Here is a 26,264-nt window from a genome sequence, read left to right on the forward strand (position 1 = left end):
CATGCCTAAGGATTTTTTGTAAGGGTCCCACAGTCGAGAAGCAGGGTTGGAATCAAGAATCGAAGGCTTACCTCAGCGTTCGGGTGTTTAAAAGTATCTAAAAATAGCAGTTCCATCCCCGAGTCCACCGCCATGTTTGCCGAGGGCGGGAGACAGCGGAGGACTTCCGGGGCAGCCCAATAACCTCGGCGATAGCGGCTCTGGAGAGGGATAGACTGCAGCACTTCCGCCGACCGGAGCGACAGCGCCTCAAACTTTGGCCTATCCGGAAGCGCCGGCCCCGCCTTCTCCAGCGCGGCGGAGACGCCTTCTGAACGCCGAGAACGGCTGAGAGAGAAAAGGGAGGTTCTACGGTGGCTCCAAGGGTCCAAACCCTGTCGTCCTCTCGCGTTACAAAGGCAGAGCGGCCTCAGGGTGGCCGAGTGCGGAGCAGGCTTTGTAATGAGTGGAGGTGGGGTGGGGAACGCTTCCGCTTCTGGGTGTATACCCCGTGAAACCGGCAGCAAGCAGCCTTTCCAGGGCTGGCTGGAAAAAGCTGCAATGAGCCACGTTGAAGAGGAAGACACTGTTTTAAAGGGAAGAGAAACTTGTCTCAAAACAGATTATCTGGGGTTTTTTTGTTTTCTCATCTGCAAAATATGACTAACAATACCTAACCCACAGACTTTTTGTGAGGACTAATTGAACAAGGTTTAAGAAATTATATAAATATAAAAATGTAGAGTAAAAAGTAAGTCTCCCTATCTCCACATTGATGAGAATTGCAGCAAATGGAACTATTTGATAGTCTATATTGGCACGAGCACTTGGGAGACCTATTAGGAATTATCTAGTGAAATTACATGCGCCTATCTCACAGGAAAATTCCTGCACAGGTGCTCAAAGAAATACCTACAGATACAAGAGTGTTCATGGCAGCACTTTATAGTTGTAAAAAGGCTGTAAACCTGTCATTAGCCAGAATAATAAGTAATAATAAGTAAAAGGTGATATGTTTATGTAACGTAGTAGTATATAGCAGGTGGGAGGAAAGAACTAGTGACCTCTCTACTAACATGGATAATTAACAGAGTTAAATAGGTTGAAGAATATGTAATGTAAAATCTCGTTTATATAGTTAAGAACATACCAAAAAATCATAACTTTTTAGGGGCATATGTTATAAAAGTATAAAGAAATGCATTGGTATGAAAAATGCAATAATTTCAAGATAGTGGTGAACTAGAGAGATTTAATCAAAAAATACTCAAGGGCTTCAAATGCTTGGTAAGGTTTTATTCTTTAGGTTGGTGGTAGTTTCACAGGTGTGCCTTTGATATGTCTGAAATATTTAATAATAAATTAATATTTATTTTTTAAGTAAATCTCCCATCTATATCCTTCCTCAACTAACCAGTTTCCTCTATTCACTGACAGTTTATCTCTTTTACTATTTGTCTTTTTCAAAGAACTAGTTCTTGAATTCATATCAATATTTCCAACATTTTTCTTTCTTTTTTTTTTTATTGTCAGCATTATTACAGATTGATGCAGACTCCGGCCCTCCGGATACCGAAGGATACTGAGTCCTGTGGAAAAAAAGGGACAGCACTGCCACTCTCTCAAGGGGAGAGCGTGTCGACCCTTGCCTGGGCAGGCTTTTATTGCTTTCCAGTCACATTACATCAAAGAAGATTCTTATTATTTCTAGTTTTAGTTAAGTGATTACTTCTTACAGATAACAACAAAAAAGTTGCAAATGCAAGGGAATGATTAAAATGAGTGATTTGGTTACATTTCGTCCTTGGGACATCTTAACACAGACTTCAGTGAGTTGCTTCAGAAATATAGGTTAAACATCTGCAGCCTTAACTCAGGGTGAGGCAGTTTTAGCAAAAAGCGAGTCTCATAGCAGCCTAGGTACAATGCAGGCCTGATTCTCCATGGGAAAGCTGATCTGCACACCTGGCTCCTGTGTGCCGCCTCGCATTGATCAGTTTTCCGGATCAATACTGGGCTACATTTGCCACTGCCATGCTGATCAGTTCCCTTTAACAGATGTCCCCCATTTTTCCCCTTTTGCCACCTAAACATGTTTCTATTTTCTCATTCTTTAGTTCCTGCTTTGGAACTTACTAATTTCTTCCTTTTGCTTTTTTTATGCTATTCTATTTCTAATTTTATAGTGATGTTTAAGTTATTTATGTTCATATTTATTATTTATGACTATATATTTATGTCTAGCAACTTTCCCCTAAGTTCTGCTTTTAAAAAAAAGATTTTATTTATTTTTAGAGGGAGAGAAACATCAATGTGTGGTTGCCCCTCATGTTCCCTCTACTGGGGACCTGGGCTGTAATGCAGGCATGGGCCCTGACTTGAGAGTCAAACCCATGACCCTTTGCTTCACAATCTTGCACGCAATGCACCAAGCCACACCAGCCAGGGCCTAAGCTCTGTTTTTAATTGTAACTAATAAACTTTGTAGTGCTTTTAAATTTTTTAAATTTCTTTAAAAATCCTCACTTGAGGATATATTTATTGATTCCAAAGAGAGAGGAAGGGAGAGAGAAAGAAACATCAATTGGTTGCTCCATTGGTTGCCTCCCATAATGCTACAACTGGGGAGCAAACCTGCAACCAAGGCATGTGCCCTGACCAGAATGGAACCTGCAACCTGTTTGGTTTACTGAAGAATGCTCCAACCAACTGAACCACCAAAACAAACAAACTTTTTGGCCAACCCAATATTTGAATTTATAGACTATCTGAGTTATGCAAGAAACTGAGAATAGTTGTTGCCCCCCAGGGAGGGGAGCTTGATGGCTAAGGTATAGAAATAGAGGAAATCTGTTTCCATGTACATGTATTACCTGTTAAAAAATAAAACTTTTAAAGTTGAATAAGAATTGAGGAATAGTCATTGCCGGCATGGTTCAGTTGGTGAGTCTCATCCCACAAAGCAAAAGGTTTCTGGTTCGATTCCTGGTCAGGGCACACGTCTGGGTTGTGAGTTCAGTTCCCCATGGGAGGTGCTCGCTCGTGTGAGAGGGAACCATCTCACATCAATATTTCTCTCCCTCTCTTTCTCCTTCCCTTTTCCTCTCTCTAAAAAAATAAATAAATGTTTTTTAAAGAATTGAGGAGTAGAGGGAAACTTGTATAAACAATTTTCTCAAGAACTTTTGTCACATAGAACAGAGGAATGAAGTTGTCGTTGGAGGGGAACATGGGGCTAAGAAAGAGTGCTTTTAAAATAAGTGTGCTCCAGAGCATGAAGATGATGGGAACGAAACAATGGAGACAGAAACAGTGATGATTATAAGGGGCGTCAGGTGGAGATGGACAAAGGGGGTAAAATGAGGACATATGTAATAGTGTCAATAATAAAAATAAAGTTAAGCCCTGGCTGGTGTGGCTCAGTGGACTGAGTGCCAGCCTGTGAACCTAAAGGTCTCCGGTTGGATTCCCAGTCGGGGCACATGCCAGGGTTGCTGGCCAGGTCCTTGGTGGGGGGGCATGAGAGAGGCAATAGATGGATGTATCCCTTGCACATTGATGTTTCTTTAAAAAAATTAAAGTAAAATTTTAAAAAGGGGGGTACCTGAAGCAGCAAAGTATTGACTAGATGGAAGAGGTACCTGATAAACAAGTAGAAAGTGACCTTTGCTAGAAAGAATACCTGCTCCCTGGTAACCAGGGACAAGAAGGAACCCATGGGTGCTGCACATGCAGATCAGAGTTATGATTTGGAAATAAGGGAGTTCCTTTTTGCTGGTTTCTGTTGAGATCACTAGCTATGACTGAAAGAGCAAAAAGATGGATAGGAGGTCAAAAAAGGGAGAACATATTAACTGGACTTCTAGGAGAGTCCAGAGTCCCTGACTGGCTATCCATCACCTCTCATAGTGCATAAGGCCCCAAATACACTTTTTGCTTAGTCTTTTACCTTGTCCCTACCATGCAACTTTGATGATTCAGCCCTTCCCAGCTAAACATGGCTCCCTTAATACAGAGGTATTTTACATTATTGTGACCTTGCTTACTTGTTTGTTCTGGTTTGCCTGTGACCCCTCAATATGGCTTTCAAAAATCTTCATACGGTTACAATAGCATCCAAAAGAATAAAATAGCTAAGGAATAATATTAATCGAGGAAGTGAAAGCCTTGTATACTGAAAACTACAAAATATTGCTAGAAAAAAAAATAAAAGACTTAAATAGATGGCATTTCATTTTTATGGATTGGAAGACTTAATATTGTTAAAATGACAGACAATATTACCCAAAGTGATCTACAGAGTCAATGCAATCTATTAAAATTCTAACAGCCTTTTTTTTTTGGAAATGGAAAGTCTCATCCTCATATTCATATGGAAATCAAGAGGCCCCAAATGGGGAAACAATCCTGAAAAAGAACAAATTTAGAGGACACACACTCCTGATTTCAAAACTTACTACAAAATTGCACTAATCAGGCCTTGGCTAGCGTGGCTCAGTGGATTGAGCACCTGCCTGTGAATCAAAAGGTCACCTACCTATTCAATTCCCTGTCAGGGCACATGCTTGGGTTGTGGGCTAGATCTCCAGTTTGGGACATGTGAGAGACAACTGACTGATGTTTCTCTTCCTCTCATTTGCCCTCCCTTCCCTTCTCTCTAAAAGTAAATAAAACCTTTTTTAAAAAAATTACAGTAATCATGCCCTGGCTGGTGTGGCTCAGCAAACTGAGTGCCGGCCTATGAACTAAAGGGTCTCTGGTTTGATTCCCAGTCAGGGCGCGTGACTGGGTTGCAGTCCAGGCTCCTGGCATGAGAGACAACCACATATTGATGTTTCTCTCCCTCTCTTTCTCATTCCCTTCCCCTCTCTCTAAAAATATATAAATAAAATCTTTTAAAAAATAAAGTAAAAATTACAGTAATCAAAGCTGTAGAAATGGAATGAGAATAAACATATGGACCCAATGGAATTTAATTAAGAATTCAGAAATAAACCTTCACATACATAATGAATTGATTTTCAACAAGGGTGCCAAGGCCATTCAATGGGGAAAGAAAAATCTCTTCAATAAATGCTACTGGGATAACTGGATATCTACATGCAAAAGAATACTTCCTATTATCTACAAAAATGAACTCAAAATAGATCAAGAACCTAAATATAAGAGGTAAAACCATGAAACTCTTAGAAGAAGATACAGGGGTAAATAATTACCTGGGATTTGGCAATTAGATGTGTCACAGAAAACACAAGCAACAAAAGAAAAAATATATTGGATTTTATGAAAATTAAAAATTTTTGTGTATCAAATGACACATAAACAGAGTGAAAAGAAAATATATAATGGGAGAAAATATTTGCAAGTTATGAATTTGATAAGAGTCTACTCCAAAATATACAGGGGTGGGAAAAAGTAGGTTTACAGTTGTGTCGTGACATTCCTTTGCATTAATAAAGCTATTGTAAGAATTACAACCTGCATGTCTTTTTCCCTATGAATACTGTAAACCTACTTTTGCCCATCCCTGTATAAAGAACTCTTACAACTCAACGTCGAAAAGATAAACCACCCAATTATGGGCAGAGGGGTTTGAATAGGCATTTCTCCAAAGAAGATGTACAAATGGCCAATAAATATATGAAAAAATAACATCTTTAATCATTAAGGAATGGTAAATCAAAACTGCAAGGAGATATTTCACATCCATTAGAATGGTTATAATTTTTTTTAAGAAATAAAAGTTGGCGAGGATGTAAAGAAATTGGAATACGTGTATATTGCTAGTGGGAAAGTAAACTTAACAGCTACTGTGGAAAGCAGTGTGGCAGTTCCTCAAAAAGCTAAACAGAATTGCCATATGACCCAAAAGAATTGAAAACAGGTACTCGAATACTTGTACACACATGTTGATAGCAGAACTCACAGTGGCTAAAAGGTGAAAACAACCCAAATAAACAATAAGTGGATAAACAACAAATAAATGGATAAACAAAATGTGATATATACCAGGTCTATCTGGAAAAAGTCCAGCCATTGTTAATATAACAAGAACAGTTTGTGCAACTTCAAGGTAACCTGGCAGCCAAGGAGAGTGGGCTGGAATGTACACCCATGAACAGTGATGACTTTGCTGTACTAGTCAGTGGGGGTGGTAGATGCTATTTAGCAAGTGTGCGTACTATGTGGCCGTTGGATTCAAAATGACAGCGAGTAGAGTAAAAAATCTGCATCAGACTTTGCGTCAAGCTTGAACATTCCTCCCTAAAAACTGTTTGGATTATTCAGAAGGCCTCAACTATGGGCAACTGGTGACTGGCAGCTTCATCATGACAATGTGCCCACTCATGTACGGTGGCTTGTGCAGACATTTTTGGTAAAACATCAAATCACCCAAGCGACTCAGCCCCACTACAGCCCAGATTTGGTGCCCTGCAACTTTTGGCTTTTCCCAAAACTAAAATCACATTTGAAAAGGGAGAGATGTCAGACTATTGATGAGATTCAGGAAAATACAACAGGACAGCTGATGGTGATTGGGAGAACTGTGTGAGGTCCCAAGGTGCCTACGTTGAAGGAGACTGAGGCATCATTATCCTATGTTCAATGTCTCTTGTATCTTCTTCAATGTCTCTATTTTTCATATAGCATGGCTGGATACTCTGGTGCACACTCCCTGTCCCCTACTGGCTCCCCTCCCCCTCAATAGATTTGATAGTCTCTCATTTGTGACTTCAGTATATATGCAGATTCAGATCTAGTGTCCAACTGGTTCATTCCCTTATTTATTTACAGGTCAGTGTCCCCCTTCTAGCCAGAGAGCTTCCAACATAGTGATTATATCCTCTTCACCAGTATGTCTCTAGTTTCTGGCACACAGTAAATACTCAAAAATGTTTCTTGAATAAATTGATTTCTTTTTCACTATTTGAAGTTATATATAGAATTATATATAGTGCATGTTTTATATCTCAAATGCTTAGATTGAACTATTCTTTCATTCCTGACTGTTTGCTCATCAGACTATAACTTCCCCTGGGACAGTGCTCTGTAAACAACCCATATTAGCTACTGCTGTTTTACAGCTAATGTGTCTTTTCTTCTTTGATTTCTGTCACCCTACAGTGAATAGTGCAATTTGAAGAAAAAGGAAAACTATCTCTAATGTGAAGCAATTTATGCCAAGACAGTGGGAGAAGCTAACCATCCCACCACAATAACTCAATGTTGCATTTATTTGGTAACAGATGAGCTCCTTACCAAGGTGACTGACTGCACTCAGGAATACAGAGTAGGAGGAGGGGTCTCAGCAAACTCAAACATTTCAATGTCTCCAGAGACTAAATGCATCAAGAACAACTGATTTGGGAGTCTGGGAAACTGCCAACTTCAACACATCCATCCACCAGCACTAACAAAAAGGACTTTCATTTTCTCTGAGTACGTTGATAAAAACTAACAGGTGCCACCCTTTGTCCATGAAACTGGATTATGATAATTTCCTGCAGTCAAGGGTTTGCTGTGAAACTTCCACACCATTCTTCAGAATGTAGGACATTACCTAAAGATGTGAGAAACATGGATTGTAAACTGTTATCTACACAAACTATCTTGAAATAAGCAACCGATTAGTGCCAGTTGTTGTGAAAGATTAAATGACCCCTGCTATTTTCCAACTTTTTTCCAGCTTCATAAAAGCAAAACACTCTGGGATCATGTGTATTTTAAAGACAGGCAAACATCCAAAACTCTGTGGTTCGGTTCCACCCTCCGGTGCAGAGCCTGCACTGTGTAGACCATAAGCCTTACATGTGGCACTTTTCCTTTTTTGTAATTGTGCTACTGTATACGGCAGGTCCCAAACCTCAAAGTATAATCCCTGAAGAAGTCCCACAGGAAAAGATTTTTGTAATTGAAAATAATTTGGGAAATCCTGTATGACTTGTCTCCCTCTTCGAGCTTCAACATGCACACTATCTGAGAAGTACACAGAAAAGCAATTGCAGTTTAATCTAAACTTTTTCTTAACAACTTCAATTATTTCTATACTTGTGGGCCACATGCAGCCCAGGATGGCTATGAATGAGGCCCAACACAAAATTGTTAATTTACTTAAAACATTATGAGATTTTTTTTTTGTGATTATGTGTCACAATATATTTAATGTGTGGCCCAAGACAACTCTTCTTTCAGTGTGGCCCAGAGATGCCAAGAGGTTGGACACCCCTGCAGGCTTAAGGGCTATTGGCATCAGCCTTATAGATTATTCTTTCTCTTAGCACTTTTAAATAAAACCATAAATACAAAGGCTAGGTGGATTTAAAGATGGCTGATAGAATGAATTGAGTTGGCAAAAAACTTTTATATAAAAACTTTATGTTAGTTGATGAGCAAATATTAATTAGGTTCCTCTCTCTGTCTCTCTGGATCCACTTACACCCCAGCATCAGAGATTCTGCCCCTATCTAAATCTTCCTCAGAGTGTGTGGTGGCAATAATCTGGTCTCCCAGCTCCAGGGAGAGTCACCTGGCACAAGGTAACTTATAGTAGAGAGTCATCAGTTGGCAGCAACCTCTGACTTATGTGGCCTGACTTAAAAGAGACCAGAGTGAAATTGCCAGCTGGAAATAGGACAAAAGGATGAATTAATGACAAAGGACTAGACTAGAATGAGTGTTAAGGATTACCTATCCTGAGGTCCCAGAACTGCCTGGAGTCCAGAGGCAGATTCCCTGAGGAAGGCCCTATGTATCACTGCTCTTGTTTGAGATTAATGTCTCTTACTACAATCCCCTCATATTTAATTAGTTTGAGTAGAGCTCTATTTCCTGCAAAGAAATAGTTCTAAATAAAACAATTGCTTACAAAGTGTTCTTCTGAGCTCAATGGGATATATGCAACAAAGTGAATTATGGTAATTTTATTTATTTATTTTTAAAGATTTTATTTATTTATTTTTAGAGAGGGGACGGGAGGGAGAAAGAGAGGGAGAGAAACATCAATGTGTTGTTGCCTCTCACATGCCCCCTACTGGGGACCTGGCCTGCAACCCAGGCACACGCCCTGACTGGGAATTGAACCAGTGACCCTTTGGTTCACAGTCTGGTACTCAATCCACTGAGCCACACCAGCCAGGGCAAATTATGGTAATTTTAAATGAACTAACAGAGCTGTAGAAATAAAACAAGAATATTAGAAAAATGATAATCTGGCTGTTTATAAAACTGTAGAACATAGTATAACAAGATCACTGGACTTAAAGTAAAAAAACATGAATTTTTGAGACCCAGGTGTAACGGTTCTCCCTGAAAAGAGATGGCACATCCAAAGCTTTAATTCACGATTATTTAATGATCATTTTTAAAAAAACAAAGAATGTTTACTAAAACTTTTGAGGTAAAAATATGTCATTGACTGTGGTGGTAGTTTTACAGTGTACATTGTGAAAGCTCAGCAATGGTTCACTAAATATGTGCAGTTTACTAAATGTCAGTTACACCTCAATAAAACTGAAAAAAAAGTTTATGAAGAAACCACTCAGAGGTGTGTGGCAGAGCCTTAGGTTATAAGCAAAGGCTAGAAGTGTAAATTAATATGAGTTAAAGCCTCCTGGATTCCATTGCAATGATACACAGCTGCTATTTTATTTTTGATTGGTGGCATTTTGGAGACTTTAACTAGGGTACTAAACATCACTGTCAGTACTATGGTTTTGTTTTTGTTTTTCTTGAGTCTTTTTGATACATGTAAATTTTGTTTTGTGTAAAATAAAATTACTTTCTCTTGGTCTCTGTTGATGGGTTTAAAATTAAAGGAGCATTTTGTTTTAGTGTGGGAGTGGCCAGGATTATGTTGGGATTTATGTATATTACTTGTACTTTTTTTTTATCTTTGCAAGGGTAAAACTATAAGTAATGAGTTTTATGTAATTGACATAAATTTGTTACAGGTTTTCATGTTCAGAATAAACAATGTTTCAACTTTTGGTAGAAAATACTGCAACAGCTTAAGGTAATTGTGTTTTACCTTAGGACAACTGTGGAGTGCCATTTTGTGTGTGTGAGGGAAAACACTTCAAAATGAATTAAAATACATAAATTTACATAAAATTGGTTGTGTATTTAATCTACCCCAAGTTCAGTAAACAATTCTTATTTTAAAAAGAAAGGTAAGGAGAGTGCTAGGAAAGAAATAAACAGGGTACTGCTGGAGAAGAAGAGATGGTCAGGGAAGCCGTGTGTGAGAAAGCAACTCTTAAGTTGAAACTTGAAGGCCAGAAAACCAGTGAGGTGAACAGTGGGAGAAAATGTTATTGGAGAAGGAAGCCAGTGCCAGGAAGCTCTAAGGTTGGACTAAATACATTCAGTGTTGGATGAGAGAGGGAATGCTGCTGTAGCCACAGATTGTTTCTTAGAGGTGCATACTCGCAAAGGAAAGCCAACTGATTTGCCCACAGAGGACCTACAATGGTGAGACTGTATTCAGCTATGGCCAGCCTCTGTCCCAATTTGGTTACAGCTCAGGTCACACCCTCTGATAGATTCATGTAGCAAAAATGCTGTTATAAAAAGCTTTGCTCTGATTTTTTTACCTGTTAAGGCTTCTATGCTATAGTGCTGGAGTTTGGTCAGGGCCTTCCAACAGTCTGTTTTTCTATGTAGGAGGGAAAAATGTGACTTCCGTATTGGTTCAGAGGGATCTAACATTCTAGAAAACTTGGTATTTCTTTTATTTTAAAAGAGCAACTGGCATCTATTCTGCCCCCAAAACTGTTACATACATTGACACTGTTCTGGGACTAAGGGAGCTTACTACCTATAAGCACAAATTTAAACACTGATACACTTTAATTGAATAAAAAGGTACAGTTTTCCTATCTGTTGATTATGTAAAAACATTGTAGTAATAACATTTCTTTTCTTCCAGAACTGCTGTTTTTGTCTTGTTTCATACATCTCTGGTTAGTGTTGGCATTGTTCCTACATGCCCCAACTGTTAACTACATTTTATTCTCTGGAACCTATAATTTGTATTTTACTATTGTCCTTTCTGCCTTCAAATTAAGATACTGACATTATTTCCACTTTCAGGATAGAATTCTTGAACTCAAAAACAAAAGCTTTAAAGAAACTCTATTCTTCCTTCATATAAAGAACTCCTCAGCCCTGGCTGGCATAGCTCAGTGGATTGAGCGTGGGCTGTGAACCGAAGTGCCGCAGGTTTGATTCCCAGTCAGGGCACATGCCTGGGTTGCAGGCCACGGCCCCCAGCAACGGCACATTGATGTTTCTCTCTCTCTCTTTCTCCCTCCCTTCCCTCTCTAAAAATAAATAAATAAAATCTTAAAAAAAAAAAAAAAAAAGAATTCCTCACTAGAGACGTCCATTTAAAGGAACTTTTAACGAACAGCAGGGGACTTCCAAGCAAGATGGTGGTAGGTAAACACAGCTCGCCTCCTCCCACAACCATATCAAAATTACAACTAAACTGTAGAAAAACCATCATTCGAAATCACCTGAAACCTGGCTAAGTGGAAATCCTGCAACAAGGGAATTAAGAAGAAGCCACATGGAGACTGGCAGGAGGGGAAGAGATACAAAACAGACTGGTCCTACACCCATGTGTGGTAGGTGAAAACTGGAAGGGATATCTCAGCTGCAGAGGTCTCCCCCTAAAGAGCGAGAGGTCCCAGCCTCACACCAGGCCCCCCAGCCCAGGGTTCCAGTTTCAGAATGAGAAGTCCCCAAAACTTCTGGCTGTAAAAATCAGTGGAGATTGAGGCTGAGGGAGTCAGAGGGTTGCTGGAGTCCCAGACAGTTCCTTGCACAGGGCCTGGGCATGGACTTACTTGGACTCACTCCCTCTGAGCTCCAGTGCTGGGGAAGCAGCTTGAAAGGCATCAGGGACATATGGGGAGGAACTGAATTGTCCAGTATCAGGGCGAGGACTAGGAAGGAGGTAACTTTCTTTCAGACAGAAATGCTGGCAGAGGCCATTGTCCCTTTGATGAGCCCTCCACCCATAGAACCTGAATGAGGGTTCTGTATCTGAGACTTCATCAACCTAGATCACACTGTTTGCCCTGCCCTAGTGATTCCTTGAGGCCCTGCCCCACCCAACTTTCAGGCCCATGCAAGCTTTTTCCAGTGGCCTTCCTATATAAATGATTCATCTTGGCTCATGCTTTAGATTTTCCTAATATCTCAAACAAGCAGCACCTGGCCTCAGCATGATCCACATCTCTGGGTAAGTGGCCCCAGCCCTGGTACTAGCGGCAGCTGGCCTTGATTCACAGCTTGTCCTCCCTAGGGCACCTCCAAGCCCAGCACACATAGTAGCCATCTGCAGGTTGCTTTGCCGCTCATGCCAGGTGGCTGGACTTGTACACAGGCGGTGGATGACCTTGGTCTGCACCTCCCAGGAGGCCTCAGAGCCAGCACACCCAGTGGACAGCTTTAGACCACCTGGAAGCAACATCACTCAGCCACATCCACAAGCGACACAAGGGGCAGACTCAGCACCAGAGCCCTGCTGCAGTCTTGCTGTGGAGTAGGCCCCTGCTCCACATAGCTGATCCTCCGTGGTGGTTGGAGGTTGGTGGTCAGTGGTCAAAGATAGGCCTTACAGCTAATTGGCCTGCAAGTAAATCCCTCCCATTGACATTCCAACAGCAATCAAGGCTCAACCACAAGAGGAGACTGTATACAACCTACATGAGGGGAGGTACACCTCAAGGGACCAGCTTGGGTGATTGGGGAGGCTATGCCACTGGAACCTACAAGACACCTACTGTATTAAGCCTCACTACCAAGCCTGGGAGGTGTAATAGCTCTACCTAACATAGAAACAAACACAGGGAGGCTGCCAAAATGAGGAGACACAGAAATATGCCCCAAAGGAAAGAACAGATCAAAACTCTAGAAAAAGAACTAAACAAAATGGAGACAAGCAATTAACTAGGTGCTGAGTTCAAAACACTGGTTATAAGGAAGCTCAGTGAACTTAGAACTTTAACAGCCTAAAAAAGAACCTTCAGAAGTGAAGGATACACTAACTGAAGTGAAGAATAATTTACAGGGATTCAACAGTAGAGTAGATGAAGCCAAGAATCAAATCAATGATTTGGAATATAAGGGAGGAAAAAAATCAAATCGATCAGAACAGCAAAAAGAAAAATAATCCAAAAAAATGAGGATAGTGTAAGGAGCTTCTGGGACAACTTCAAGAGTACCAACATTCACATCATGGGGGTGCTGGAAGGAGAAGAGAAAGAGCAGGAATTTGAAAACCTATTTGAAAAAAATAATGACAAAATTTCTGTAACCTGGTGAAGGAAATAGACATACAAGCCCAGGAAGCACAGAGTCCTAAACAATATGAACCCAAAGAAAGCTACACCAAGACACATCATAATTAAAATGCCAAAGTTTAAATATAAAAGGAGCCCTAGCTGGTGTAGCTCAGTGGATTGAGTGCTGGCCTGTGAACCAAGGGGTTGCTGGTTTGATTCCCAGGCAGGGCTCATGCCTGGGTTGCAGGCCAGGTCCCCATTGGGGGCACTTGAGAGGCAATCACACACTAATGTTTCTCTTCCTCTCTTTCTCCCTTGCTTCCCCTCTGTCTAGAAATAAATAAATCTTTGAAAAATTTTTAAAAAACACAAAGAGAGAATCTTAAAAGCTACAAGGGAAAAGCAGTTAGTTACCTAAAAAGGGGCTCCTATAGGACTGTCAGCTGATTTCTAAACAGAAACTTTGCAGGCCAGAATTGACTGGCAAGAGATATTCACAGTGATGTAAAGCAAGGACCTACAACCAAGATTACTCTACCCAGCAAAGCTATCAGTTAGTATTGAAGGACAGATAAAGAGCTTCCCAGACAAGAAAAACCTAGAGGAGTTTGTCATCACTAAACCACTATTATATGAAACTTTAAAGGGTCTTAAGATGAAGAAGAAAAAGAGATAAAAAATATGAACAAGAAAGGGGAATAAAAAGAGTTCAGAGCGTGGGGTATCTGCAAAGGTGGTGTAGCCATGGCAGCAGGAGAGAGCATGGCCCAGCAGATGGTCTGGGTGGATCTGGAGATGACAGGATTGGACATTGACAAGGACCAGATTATTGAGATGGCCTGTCTGATAACTGGCTCTGATCTCAACATTTTGGCTGAAGGTCCTAACCTGATAATAAAACAGCCAGATGAGTTACTGGACAGCATGTGAGATTGGTGTAAGGAGCATCATGGAAAGTCTGGTCTAACCAAACCAGTGAAGGAGAGTACAATGACATTGCAGCAGGCAGAATAAGAGTTTCTATCCTTTGTATGACAGCAGCCTCCTCCAGGGCTCTGTCCACTTGCAGGAAATTCAGTTCATGCAGATAAGAAGTTTCTGGACAAATATATGCCCCAGCTCATGAAACATCTTCATTATAGAATAATTGATGTGAGCACTGTTACGGAACTGTGCAGATGCTGGTATCCAGAAGAATATGAATTTGCAACAAAGAAGGCTGCTTCTCACAGGGCACTTGACGACATTAGTGAAAGCATCAAAGAACTTCAGTTTTACCGAAATAACATCTTCAAGAAAAAAACAGATGAAAAGAAGAGGAAAATTATGGAAAATGGGGAAAATGAGAAGACTGTGAGTTGATGATGCCCATTATGCTGCCACCACTTAGTTCTCTGGAAGTATCTTCTGGTGTGTTTTTTTTTTTTATTGTTGTTGTTGTTCACACTGATTGCTTGGCAGAGCACCTTCTTTCAGTTAATTTGCATCTCCAGATTATTCAAGCAGACTGCACCTGAAATATCATTTGTCTCCTAACATGCTGTTTTTCATTTATGACACAGCAGCTCCTTTGTAAGTAAGTACCAGGTCATGTCCATCCCTTGGTACAAATTCACATTTGCTTTTAGACCAGCTTTTGTTTTTTTTTTTAATAATAAAGCTAGTTCTATTGAAAAAAGGGGGGATAAAAGCATATCTATCAATGACTGAATCCCTAAAACAAACAAACAAACAAACAAGCAGAGAGAAACAGACTCATACACAGAGAACATTTTGACGGGTGCCAGAAGGGAGGTGTTTGGCAATACAGGTGAAAAAGGGGAAGGGATTAAGAAGTACAGATTGGTTGTTAAAGAATAGTCATCAGGATGTAAAGTAAAGCATAGGAAATATAGTCAATCATATTCTCATAACTATGTACGGTGTCAGATGGGTGTGAGATTTATGGGAATGACCACTTCGTAAGTTATGTAATGCATAATAACTGTAGTGCACACCTGAAACCAATATAATAATATCTGTCAACTGTAATTGAATAATTAAAATGATTTAAAAATGGGGAAAAATAGTTATCAGAAATTAAAAAAAAAAAAACACGAGGGGCAGGGAGGAGAGTTTAATTCTCCAAATTACTATAGTGACTTATATGGCCACTAGGGGGGAGTCTAAACTGTTGAGTCTATTTTATCAGTGGAACCTCTGCAGTTTTGATCTGTAGGTATAATCTCTACCACAGACTTGCTCGAATCTAAACACGTATCTAAAATGAGGGTAACAGATTGCATAACACAGCCCAGTCCTGTTTTCCTCATATCATATACCACCTGGGAGCCTTTTCTGTTTATTTGCTGATCCACCAAAGTGGTTAAGGGGCCAGTGTGACAAAGTGAGTGTTCTAAGCACAAGTGAGGTTCTAAGGATCTAAGTTCTAATCACTACTTGTGGGCAGATGTGCCCCAGTAGATCGAGTGACAAAAAACCAATGTGAGCTTAGCTTTTCACACAAATATGTGCTTCTTTTACACTTCAAATAGACTGTTCTCAGAAGCAGCTGAAACAAAGAATATATATAGGGGCCCTGGATACTGAAAAGATAATAGAGCCTCAACCATACCAAAAAGCAACACTAAAATATAAATGACAAATCCAACATATTCTGAGTCCTACCCATCACTTTACAAATGAGGAATCAAGAGGATAATCTCATGTGCAAAAGTTCCAGCCAAGACTTGACTGGTATGGTTCAATTGGTTGGGTGTTGTCCCGCAAGGTGAAATGTCTCCAGTTTGATTCCTGGTCAGGGCACATGCCTGGGTTGCCGGGCAGGTCCCCAGTTGGGGGCATGTAAGAGGCAACTGATGATGTATCTGTTGCACATCAATGTTTCTCTCCTTGTCTTCCTCCCTCCCTTCTACTCTCTTTAAAAAATAAACAAGTAAATACTTTTTTAAGGCTTCAAAAAAACTTAAAATGAAATAAAATTATTCCAAAATAAAAGTTTATTTTAAAGCCCCAAAGCACTGGATAGAACAAATGTAATTAAATTACTATTAAACATTTTATCTACATGTTTCCTATGAAAAGATAGTTACAAAAACTTGTTATATTCACAAAGGAGGTTATAAAACAATTATATATATTTATATATGATATAGACTTTAAAATAATTAAAAGAATATACACCAAAATGTTATAGTTGTTTCTCTTTGAATGATTGGGTTATAGTTGATATTTCTTCCTGGTTAGCTCTATTTTCCAAATTTTCTATAGTAAATAGGTGTTATTTTTGGTAATGAAAATTAACATTTTTTAAATTAATGTTTTTCAGTGTATTAACTCTAGAGAACACCCATATATAACTAGTTACTATGCACCACTCTTGGCTCTTCCCAAAGTTCCGATTCATCTTGAACAGCACTTTCTAAAAACTGCTCCAGTCAAAGACAGTAATTCCTACCCCAGGCAGAGGTTCAGGAAGACAGATTCAATATCCTCTAGGTCCTTACTAGTTTGGGCTGGTTACAAACCACCTACATTATTTTTTTGCCTGTGAAAAAACACTCATAACACAAAATTTACCATTGTAATCATTTGTAAGCATACAATGCAGTGATATTAAATAAGTATATTAGCACTGTTGTATAACCATCACCATTATCCATTTCTAAAACATTTTCATCATTACGAACTGAAACTCTATACCATTAAACACTAACTCCTCATATCTTCTATCCCCACCCCACAACCATGTTTCTACTGTCTGTCTCCTCCATAAATTTTACTACTCCAGGTGCTTCATATAAGTGCAATTATACAATATTTGTCTCTTTCTGTCCAGTGTGTTTTCAAGGTTTATCCATGTTGTAGCATGTCTCAGAATTTCATTCCTCTTTATGGCTGAATAATATTTCATTAGAGCCATGACTGGTGTGGCTCAGTTGGCTGGGCATTGTCTTGCAAAATGAAAGGTTGCCAGTTTGATTCCTGGTGAGGACACAAGCTTGGATTGCGGGTTTGGTCCCAGGATGGGGATCATGTGAAAGGCAACAGATTGATGTTTCTGTCACATCGATAATCCTCTCCCTCTTTCTCCATCCCTTCTCCCCCCAAAGATAAATAAAATATTAAATAATAATAATACTTCATTATATGTAAAGTGAAATATATAATCAGATTTTGTTTATTAATTCATCAGCTGATGGACATTTGGTTTGTCTCCACCTGTCGGCCATTGTGAATAATGCTACTATGAACATTGGCATAGAGTATCTGTTCAAATTCCTGCTTTTAATTCTTCGGGGTATATACTTAGGAGTGGAATTGTTGAGTCATAGGGTAATTCTATGTTTAGCTTTTTGAGAAACTGCCAAAATGTTTCCAATAGCAGCTGCACCGTTAGCCATTCCCACTAGCAATGCACAAAGTTTCCAATTTTTCCGCACCTTCGTCAACAATTGTTGTTTTCCATTTGTTTTATTTTTATAATAGTCATCCTATTGGGTATGAGAGACACCCACATTTTATGTTCTCTGTATCCTTAGCAGGCACACTACCAACAATCGTATGTGTTTGTTAAGATTTGTCACACTTGGAGACTAGTATGCTAAGGGAGATAAGCCACTTAGAGAAAGACAAATACCATATGATATCGCTTACATGTGGAATCTAATGAACAAAATAAACCGACGAACAAAGTAGAAACAGAGGCATGGATACATGCAGCAGTCTAACGGTGTCAAATGGGTGGGGAGAGGGGGGTCTGGATGAAAGAAGGTGAAGGAATTAGAGGAAGAACATGTATGTATAACCCACAGAAACAGAGGGAAGGGGGGATGGGGCTGGAAGAAAGGAGCACAGGCGGACAAAATGGGATTATCTGTAATAGTGTCAACAATACAAATTTTAAAAAGAAACAGAGAATTTTTAAAAATTGTCAAACTAATTAACCTTTGACCCAGGACACTTGAAAACTGAAGTTAGCTGTTTACTTTCTCACCCCCAAGTGCCTCCTAAATACTCTGTGTACAAAAACATGAACAGAGCTAGACAGCTGTGGGAAAGCAGGACAGCTGAAGGCAGGAAGAGTTCCCAGGGATTCTGGAGACTGCAAGCCCAGAGCCCAGAGGAAACCACGCAAAGCCAAAAGGACACAACAAAGGGATAAAAGAAATGTTAAAAAGAGAAGGACTAAAGAGTGAGAGGAAGGAGCAAGAGACCAAAAATTCAAAGGATATTTATTTACCCAAACAGAAATATCACTAACTGACACTCATCTGGAGCAAGCCTGCTTCCAGAAAAGCCAGTTTGGCAGCTTGGAAAGAGGAGAGGGTAAAAGTCAAAGCTTCTGATTTGAGCATTAAAAAACATATCTGGACATGAAACTTTTACATTTTGATCCTTTTTTTTTTTTTGCTTTGCTAATTCCTATCATGCTTTAATTCATTTCTGAAATTAAGCTGGGCATTACATAACCACAAAATTATTCAGGCATCCACAGTGAAACTCCTTTAATGAGTTTTCGAAAGTAGATGTCTGAGTATGTGCAATCTGGTAATTACCAAACTTGGATGTCTCATATACCAGTCTGTCCCACAAAAGCATTTTGGGAACCAAAACATACTTTTCACTGTAGGGCACATACAACAATCAACCAATGAATGCATAAGTAAGCGGAACAAACTGATGTTCCTCTCTCCCTTTCTCACTCTCTAAACGTCAATAAATAAATAAATAAATAAATAAAACATACTTTAGCCCTGGCTGGCGTAGCTCAGTGGATTGAGCACGGGCTGCAAACCAAAGCATCACAGGTTCAATTCCCAGCCAGGGCAGATGCCTGGGTTGCAGGACACAGCCCCCAGCAACCACACATTGATGTTTCTCTCTCTCTCTTTCTCCCTCCCTTCCCTTTCTAAAAATAAATAAATAAATCTTTAAAAAAACACACAAAAACCATACTTTACATGGTAAAAACATTTTTCTGATTTCCCATATTTTTGCTAGAACTTAGATTTTGATAGAAGCCTCCTAATTTAACTGTAAAGAATTAACTTCTAAGCCTCAAATAAAAATTTTAAGGTATATGTAATATTTTTTGTTGCAAAAATTAACTCCTATTCCTAGATGATTCATTTCCTTCATTTCACACCTGAACTTGGTAGTCTGAAAAGATATTTTTTAAATCTTAAAATTAAAAACAACACATAAAAATATCTTAAATCCTTTTAAAATATCTTACATAGAAAAAACTAAATGAAAAATATAAAAATTCTAAATGGAACCTTGACCTATTATCCTATTCTTCCAAACTAATTTTATTTCTGAGCATAACTAAACTGGACACATCTGGAGAACTTCAGGGGAAACCAAGTGCGCTCAGGGACATAATATAGGTGATTCAGTAAGAGAAAACTTCCCTCTGAGTCAGTACTGAGATGATATTATACTTAAAATGATACATAAGGCATTAGCAGTAATCTCAAACTGAAATTTTAAGGTGCCAAGTAGGCGTCATCTCCTCTATTACTGTATGACATTTCAAGAACATATTTATTTACAACTAACTCATCTCTCTTTATTAATCTCTACTGAGGCTTTTAACAATACTATTACGAAATTTCTCTACACTGGGGAATTAATCAAATTGTTTATTGAGCCTCTTTTGTGAATATCACAGTGGCAGACATTGTGAGGGATGGAAATGAGGTAAAACATAATATTTTTTTCTTTTAAGATTTCACAAGAGTTATGTGCCCTATGTTTTTGTGTGTATGTTTTACCTTCTGTAATAATTTGTTATTTAAATACTTTCTATTTCACAATAGAAATGTAAATTACTGATGACAGGAATAAAAACTCTCCAGAAAGCAGGTTTTATTCTTCTATAAGTTCCTCACAGTACGGTAGTTGTGTTCACACACACACACACACACACACACACACAGATGGCCCACAACTTACAATATCATGTGTTTTATATTTTATTACTTAGTTTTAGGAACTGAGCAAAATATTTTCAATAGAAACTTTTAAAGTTGGTGGTTCCATGGCCAATCAGGCAAAAACTGGACATTAGTGGCTAAGCCCAGAACAGTGGAAGTTGAATTTTGATACTATATCGGTCTCCCTTCTAGAACATAAGAGGTAGGAGAGCAGGAGGTATGTATCTGTCTTGGTGTCTTGATGGTTTCAGTACAAGTAACAGGAATCAGCTCTGGGGGAGCCTATGTACAAGGAATTGTAACCAATGAAGCAGCATGCCAGAGAAACACAGAGCATACTGTAAGAGCACAAGATGAGGAAGACACATGAAGAGTGTCTAGGAGATTGTTTCATTTAAGGTGACTCTTAGAGGAAAAATGCTTTCCCAGGCAGAGAAGAGGAGAAAAGGCCATCCAAACAGAGGTATAGCCAGGTGAAGGTGGAGAAATAAAATGTTATTCAAAGCATCGAGTGAATGGCTGCATTTTGGTACAGTAGGAAATAAAAATTTTAAGTATTCATTCATGGAGTCACATTAATATGTCTACTGAGTACTTTCTATGTGCTAGTTTAATCAACATTGCCTGTTAAACTATCCCAACACTACCTTATTCCTTTCAGAAATTACCTCATCTCTGTCAGCTGATTTCTCAACAGAAACTTTGTAGGCCAGAAGGAACTAGCAAAAAATATTCAAAGTGATGAAAAGCAAGGATTTATAACCATGACCAGTTTACCCAGCAAGGCTATCATTTAGAACTGAAGGAAAAACAGAGATTCTCAGACAAGAAAAAGCTAAAAGAGTTCATCACCACCAAACCAGTATTACAAGAAATGTTTAAAGGGATTTCTTGAAGAGAAAAATACATTTATTTTTATCAATGTGGATTCATGAACATTTACTTAATGTTATTGGTTATAATTCAATACTACTTTATTTTGTTGCTCAGATTATTTCAGATTTGTCCATTAAAAAAAATTAAAGGATCTACCATAGGCCAAGAGTGGCAAATTAATTGTTTTGTTTCTGGTTCTTTCCCCTTGTATCACCTGTGGTTCTTACTGATATATTTTGGTGTTGTGTTATTTGGTTTATCACTACACTTAAATTTTCTTTGTGGATTATATATTTTATATTTTTAAAAAGATTTTATTTATTTATTTTCAGAGAGAGGGGAAGGGAAGGAGAAAGAGAGAGAGAGAAAAACATCAATGTGTGGTTGCCTCTCACATGCCCCCCACCAGGGACCCAGCCCGCAACCCAGGCGTGTGCCCTGACTGGGACTGAACTGTGACTACTTGGTTTGTAGGCCCGCACCCAGTCCATTGAGCCACACCAGCCAGCGCTATATTTTTTAATCTTTTAACCTCCCCCCAAATAAAAGCTAAATTTGTTATTAATTTCTTGACCATTACTTCTTTTTTATTTCATTAGTTGCCCATATCTTTTTATCCTTTATGTTCAACCTTTCTGGATCTCCTTATTGTGGGGGAGCTTTTAAAATGTTGCATGTAGATAAATGGGTTTTGTTTTGTGTTCCAGTTTGAGAATTTTTTTTATTGGTGAAATTATATATATATATATATATATATATATATATATATATATATATATAAAAATAACAGATTTTACTTATTTATTTTTTGAGAGAGGAAAGGAGGGAGAAGGAGAGGAAGAGAAACATCAATGTGTGGTTGCCTCTTACATGGCCCCTACTGGGAACCTGGCTGCAACCTAGACATGTGCCCTGACTGGGAATTGAACCAGTGACCCTTTAGTTCACAGCCTGTGCTCAATTCCCTGAGCTATACCAGCGAGGGCAAAATTATATTTATTAACATAACAGTGTCTTCGTTCGGAGTTGTCTTTGCTTTCTCTTTCTAATCTTTGAAATTTAAAGTATTTTACTGTCTTCTTTCTTTTGGTCATGTTTTTTCTTTATATGACTTAGGCATTTTATATCTCTGTATTTCTATGATGGGTACTGTTATAATTACAAGGTCTGTCCAGAAAAAGTCCAGCCACTGTTAATATAACAAGGACAGTTTGCATGACATTGATGTACCCTAGTGATTCAAGGAGAATGGAATGGAATGCACATGTGTGAACAATGACAACTTCACTGTGCTAGTCAGTGGGGGTTGTAGATGTCACTGAGCAATAGTGTAGCTGATAGTGTAGCTGGGGGTAGCTGATAGGGATTGGGAGAACTGTGAGAGGTCCCAAGGGGCCTACTTTGAAGGGGAATGAGGTGTCATTGTCCTGTGTACAATGTTTCTTGTATCTTGTATCTTACTCAGTAAATGTCTCTATTTTTTATGTACATGACTGGATACTTCTGAACAGACCTTGGTATATAAACTGAAATTCTATCTTTAAAAAAAGGGGGGGATTACCTCATCCTCATTGGCTGGTTATATGGAACTTCATCAGGGGCCTTCCTCTCATGGCTGGGGATGAACATAGATAGGCAGGACAATGAAACATTCCTCTCTTGAACCTTGACCAATAAAAGAGACAAAAATGGTTGAAGTTCATCCAGTTCATGCAGCTACAAGACTGTTTTCTCCACTTCTGTTTTCTGTCTCTCAAGAATAGTCCTGGACCCTCCTACTTCCAAATCTAGCTCTCCATTCCTCCCTTTGATTCTATGAGCTGATAGTCCTTCTGTAAATTCCTTTTGGTTTAGGCTGATCATAGAATTCTATTTTTAATAGCAGAAGTCTCTAACTGTTACAGCCAGTCTCTGTGTTAGCAATGAGAAAATACAATTTAAAATGTTATGGCTCTTATTCTGAAGAAGTATATTTTTCACAAAGGGGTGGGGAAGTAATGAGGATTATATCTACAAACATGTTTGAGTTATATAAACCATATAATGAGAGTATAACAAGAGTGATCCTAAGTTTGTCTAGGAAAATCAAGACAGGCTTCACAGAAGAGGAAGCTCTTGCTCTATCTCCTGAAGGAGCAGGAGGAATTTATGGACAGAGAAGTGTGAAGGACATATCAACAAAAGAAAACCATGTGCAAGAAGGAAAAACCATTGCTTATTTGGAAAAACTGACAGTATATTTCAGAATGTGAAAAATACCTTTAATAGGATTCAAATATGTTTGGGTTTTATGCTACAAACAGCAGCAAGTTGTTAAAACATTTGGACAGCAGAATTACATGAACTGATTTATATTTAGAAATATAACTGCAGGCTATTGAGGATAGACTGAAGAAAGATAAGAGATGGAAAGGAGGAAGTGTGAGGAAGAAAAGAGTGATAGAGAGGAGGGAAGCATTAAACTGGAAGAAGAGGCTACAGAAACAAAAAGGTTATTCTAGATGAGTTCTGAATTTGAATTGAAAATACTAGTATGGCCCTTGCCTGGTAGCTCAGTTGGTTAGAGCATCGTCCTGATATGCCAAGATTATGGATTCAATTCTTGGTCAGAGCATACACAAAAATCAACCCATGAATGCATAAATAAGTGGAACAACAAATAGATGTCTATCTCTCTCTCTCCCTTTCTCTTTCTCTCTCTAAAATCAGTAAATAAAAATTTTTAAAAAATAAAGTACCAGTATGACTCATGAACTATTATAGCAAAAGGAAAAAAGACAGAAAGAAAGAAAACAGACAGAAAAGAAACAATAACCAGCTCAACAGCAATCAACAATTCTAACACCCCAATGTGAGCTTGAAATACCATTTCCCACTAATAAAAACAAAGCTTCTTGGGGGAGGGGAAAGCTGATTCCAGGATTAAGGGTGGAAATGTGTAAAATGAGCCTAAGAAATCATGCATATAAGAGAGAAAGAAAGAAAATCTATTAAAAATTGACAGTCATATTAAAAGGGTTTGAGAGGTAATTTGAAGAGGTTGCCCATTGGCCAAGATGAGACAGTTTGAATATTAGTAAAAAATATGTTTAAGTCCATATTTTGCGTAATAGTATTTTTTAAATATTGTCAAATCTTTATTTGGAAAACTGGTAAATAAAAAATGTATTTACTCAAGAGTATATCTTGCATCTCCCGTGAATATACCATGGGGTAGCCAAGTAACCGAGGAGGGAAAGTTTCACCTTGTAGAAGCATTGCAGCAATAGATGAAGAAGGGGTAATGGGATTGGGATACAACCATTTTGCAGCCCCTGCTGAATTGAGCCTCACTGGCTTCTAGAAACACAGAAAAAAAGCTGCTGGACACTATGTGTCTTGACGAAGAAGACAAATGACCTACAAAGGAGCTTTCTTCCCCAAAATCAAACCTAAATCTAATAAAGCCTCTAGATGCAGCTATCAATTTGCAAGCAGAATAGAGGGCAGGGAATGATGGTACACTACATTTTAAGGTCACAGTCAACAAAATTCTGACTGTGGGAAACTCAACAGGACAAATAACCCAGTTTCTTCAATAAACAAATTTCAAGGGGAAAAAATAGATGAAGGGCAAACCTATAGATTTAGAAGACGTAAAAGACATATTTTACAAAAAAAAACCCCACCAACAACTAAAGCTATAGTGTTTAGGAATGCATGGTTGGATACAAAAACTGCAAGTAGCCCTGGCTGGCATGGCTCGGTAGATTGAGCGTGGGCTGGGAACCAAAGTGTCCCAGGTTCGATTCCCAGCCAGGGTACATGCCTGGGTTGCAGGCCATAACCCCCAGCAACTGCACATTGATGTTTCTCTCTCTCTCTCTCCCTCTCTCTCTCTCTCTCTCTCTCTCTCTCCCCCCCTCCCTTCCCTCCCTAAAAATAAATAAATAAAATCTTAAAAAAAAAAAAAAAAAACTGCAAGTAAAAGGAGGCAACAATACACACCCTGGCCAGGTAGCTCAGTTGGTTAGAGTGCTGTCCTGATATGACAAGGTTGCGGGTTTGATCCCTGGTCAGGGCACATACAAGAACCAAACAATGAATACATAAATAAGTGGAACAACAAATTGATGTTTCTCTATCTTTCTCAAAATCAATAAATACAATTTAAAAAAAGAAAAAGGTAACAATGAGCCCTGGCTGGTGTTGCTCAGTGGATTGAGCGCAGGCCTATGAACCAAAGGGTTGGCGATTCAATTCCCAGTCAGGGCACATGCCTGGGTTACAGGCCAGCTCCCCAGTAGGGGGTACGCGAGAGGCAACCACACATTGATGTTTCTTTCTCTCTCTTTCTCCCTCCCTTTCCACCCTGTCTAAAAATAAATAAATAAAATCTTAAAAAAAAGAAAAAGAAAAAGAAAAGGGTAACGATGACCATATACTCAGGACAGTGTCTGTTATCTGTGGAGAGGCAGGTTGTGTGTTTGAGACAGACTCAGGAACGACTTCTGGAGTGGCTGGCAAGGTCCCGTCTCCGTGCCTGGAGTCTCTTTGCCTGGAGGGTGATTACAAGGGTGGTTACAAGGGTGCTTGCCTTGTAATAACTTAGTAGTTTTATGCTTTTTGAAAATATTTGTGTTAAACCCAAAAAAGATTTTAGATTTTAGATGGTGCGGTACAGGTGTTGCCATCTCCATCTCCCAAAACAAAGAGAACAATGAGAAATACACCCTCATACCCTGACCTTTCCAAGGAGTGATCCACAGGGACACCAGAAACAGCGGCGTAAATTGGAAATACTGCACCAGGTAATTTGGGGTTTTACCTGACTCCTTTACAGAACTGACCAAAAGGACACAGCATTTTTTAGAGAAATAAAAAGCCATGCTTTGCTAGAACTGACCAACCTTGAGTGACCGATTTGGTGAACTGAATGGACACTTTGCACAATACAACTAAAAGATCCGCCACCAGGCCCAGGACCTTACAGCTGACAGTTTCCTGGAAACTGATGGTTACAACCAGTGAAATTCTAAGTGTAAGAGCTTGTCACAGAGGGTGAGTTCTTTTATTATCTAAATTTTAAACAGTTTTGTGTGTCTCCCAAAATGTAAAATGACACAACCACTTTGGAAAGCTCATAGCTTGTAATAAATGTAAATATATGCCTTATGACCCAGCAATTCTGCTTTTA

General features: G+C 39.0%; 1 protein-coding gene and 1 pseudogene across 2 annotated transcripts in view; one reads left to right on the plus strand and one right to left on the minus strand.

The window, feature by feature from the left end:
* Positions 1–315, minus strand: part of VIRMA (vir like m6A methyltransferase associated) — a 60,070-nt gene extending 59,755 nt beyond the window's left edge. The window contains exon 1 of one of the 2 annotated variants that reach the window (XM_028534037.2): positions 72–315. In XM_028534037.2, the coding sequence (XP_028389838.1) occupies positions 72–134 (63 nt within the window). In that variant the 5' untranslated portion in view covers positions 135–315. The remainder of the gene's footprint in view (positions 1–71) is intronic. The other variant, XM_028534038.2, reaches the window with a different exon arrangement.
* A 13,667-nt stretch (positions 316–13,982) lies between these two features.
* On the plus strand, positions 13,983–14,949 carry LOC114514819 (annotated as a pseudogene).
* The last annotated feature ends 11,315 nt before the right edge of the window (positions 14,950–26,264 follow it).

Source organism: Phyllostomus discolor, chromosome 7, assembly GCF_004126475.2.
Source record: "Phyllostomus discolor isolate MPI-MPIP mPhyDis1 chromosome 7, mPhyDis1.pri.v3, whole genome shotgun sequence".
Taxonomy (NCBI): Eukaryota; Metazoa; Chordata; class Mammalia; order Chiroptera; family Phyllostomidae; genus Phyllostomus; species Phyllostomus discolor.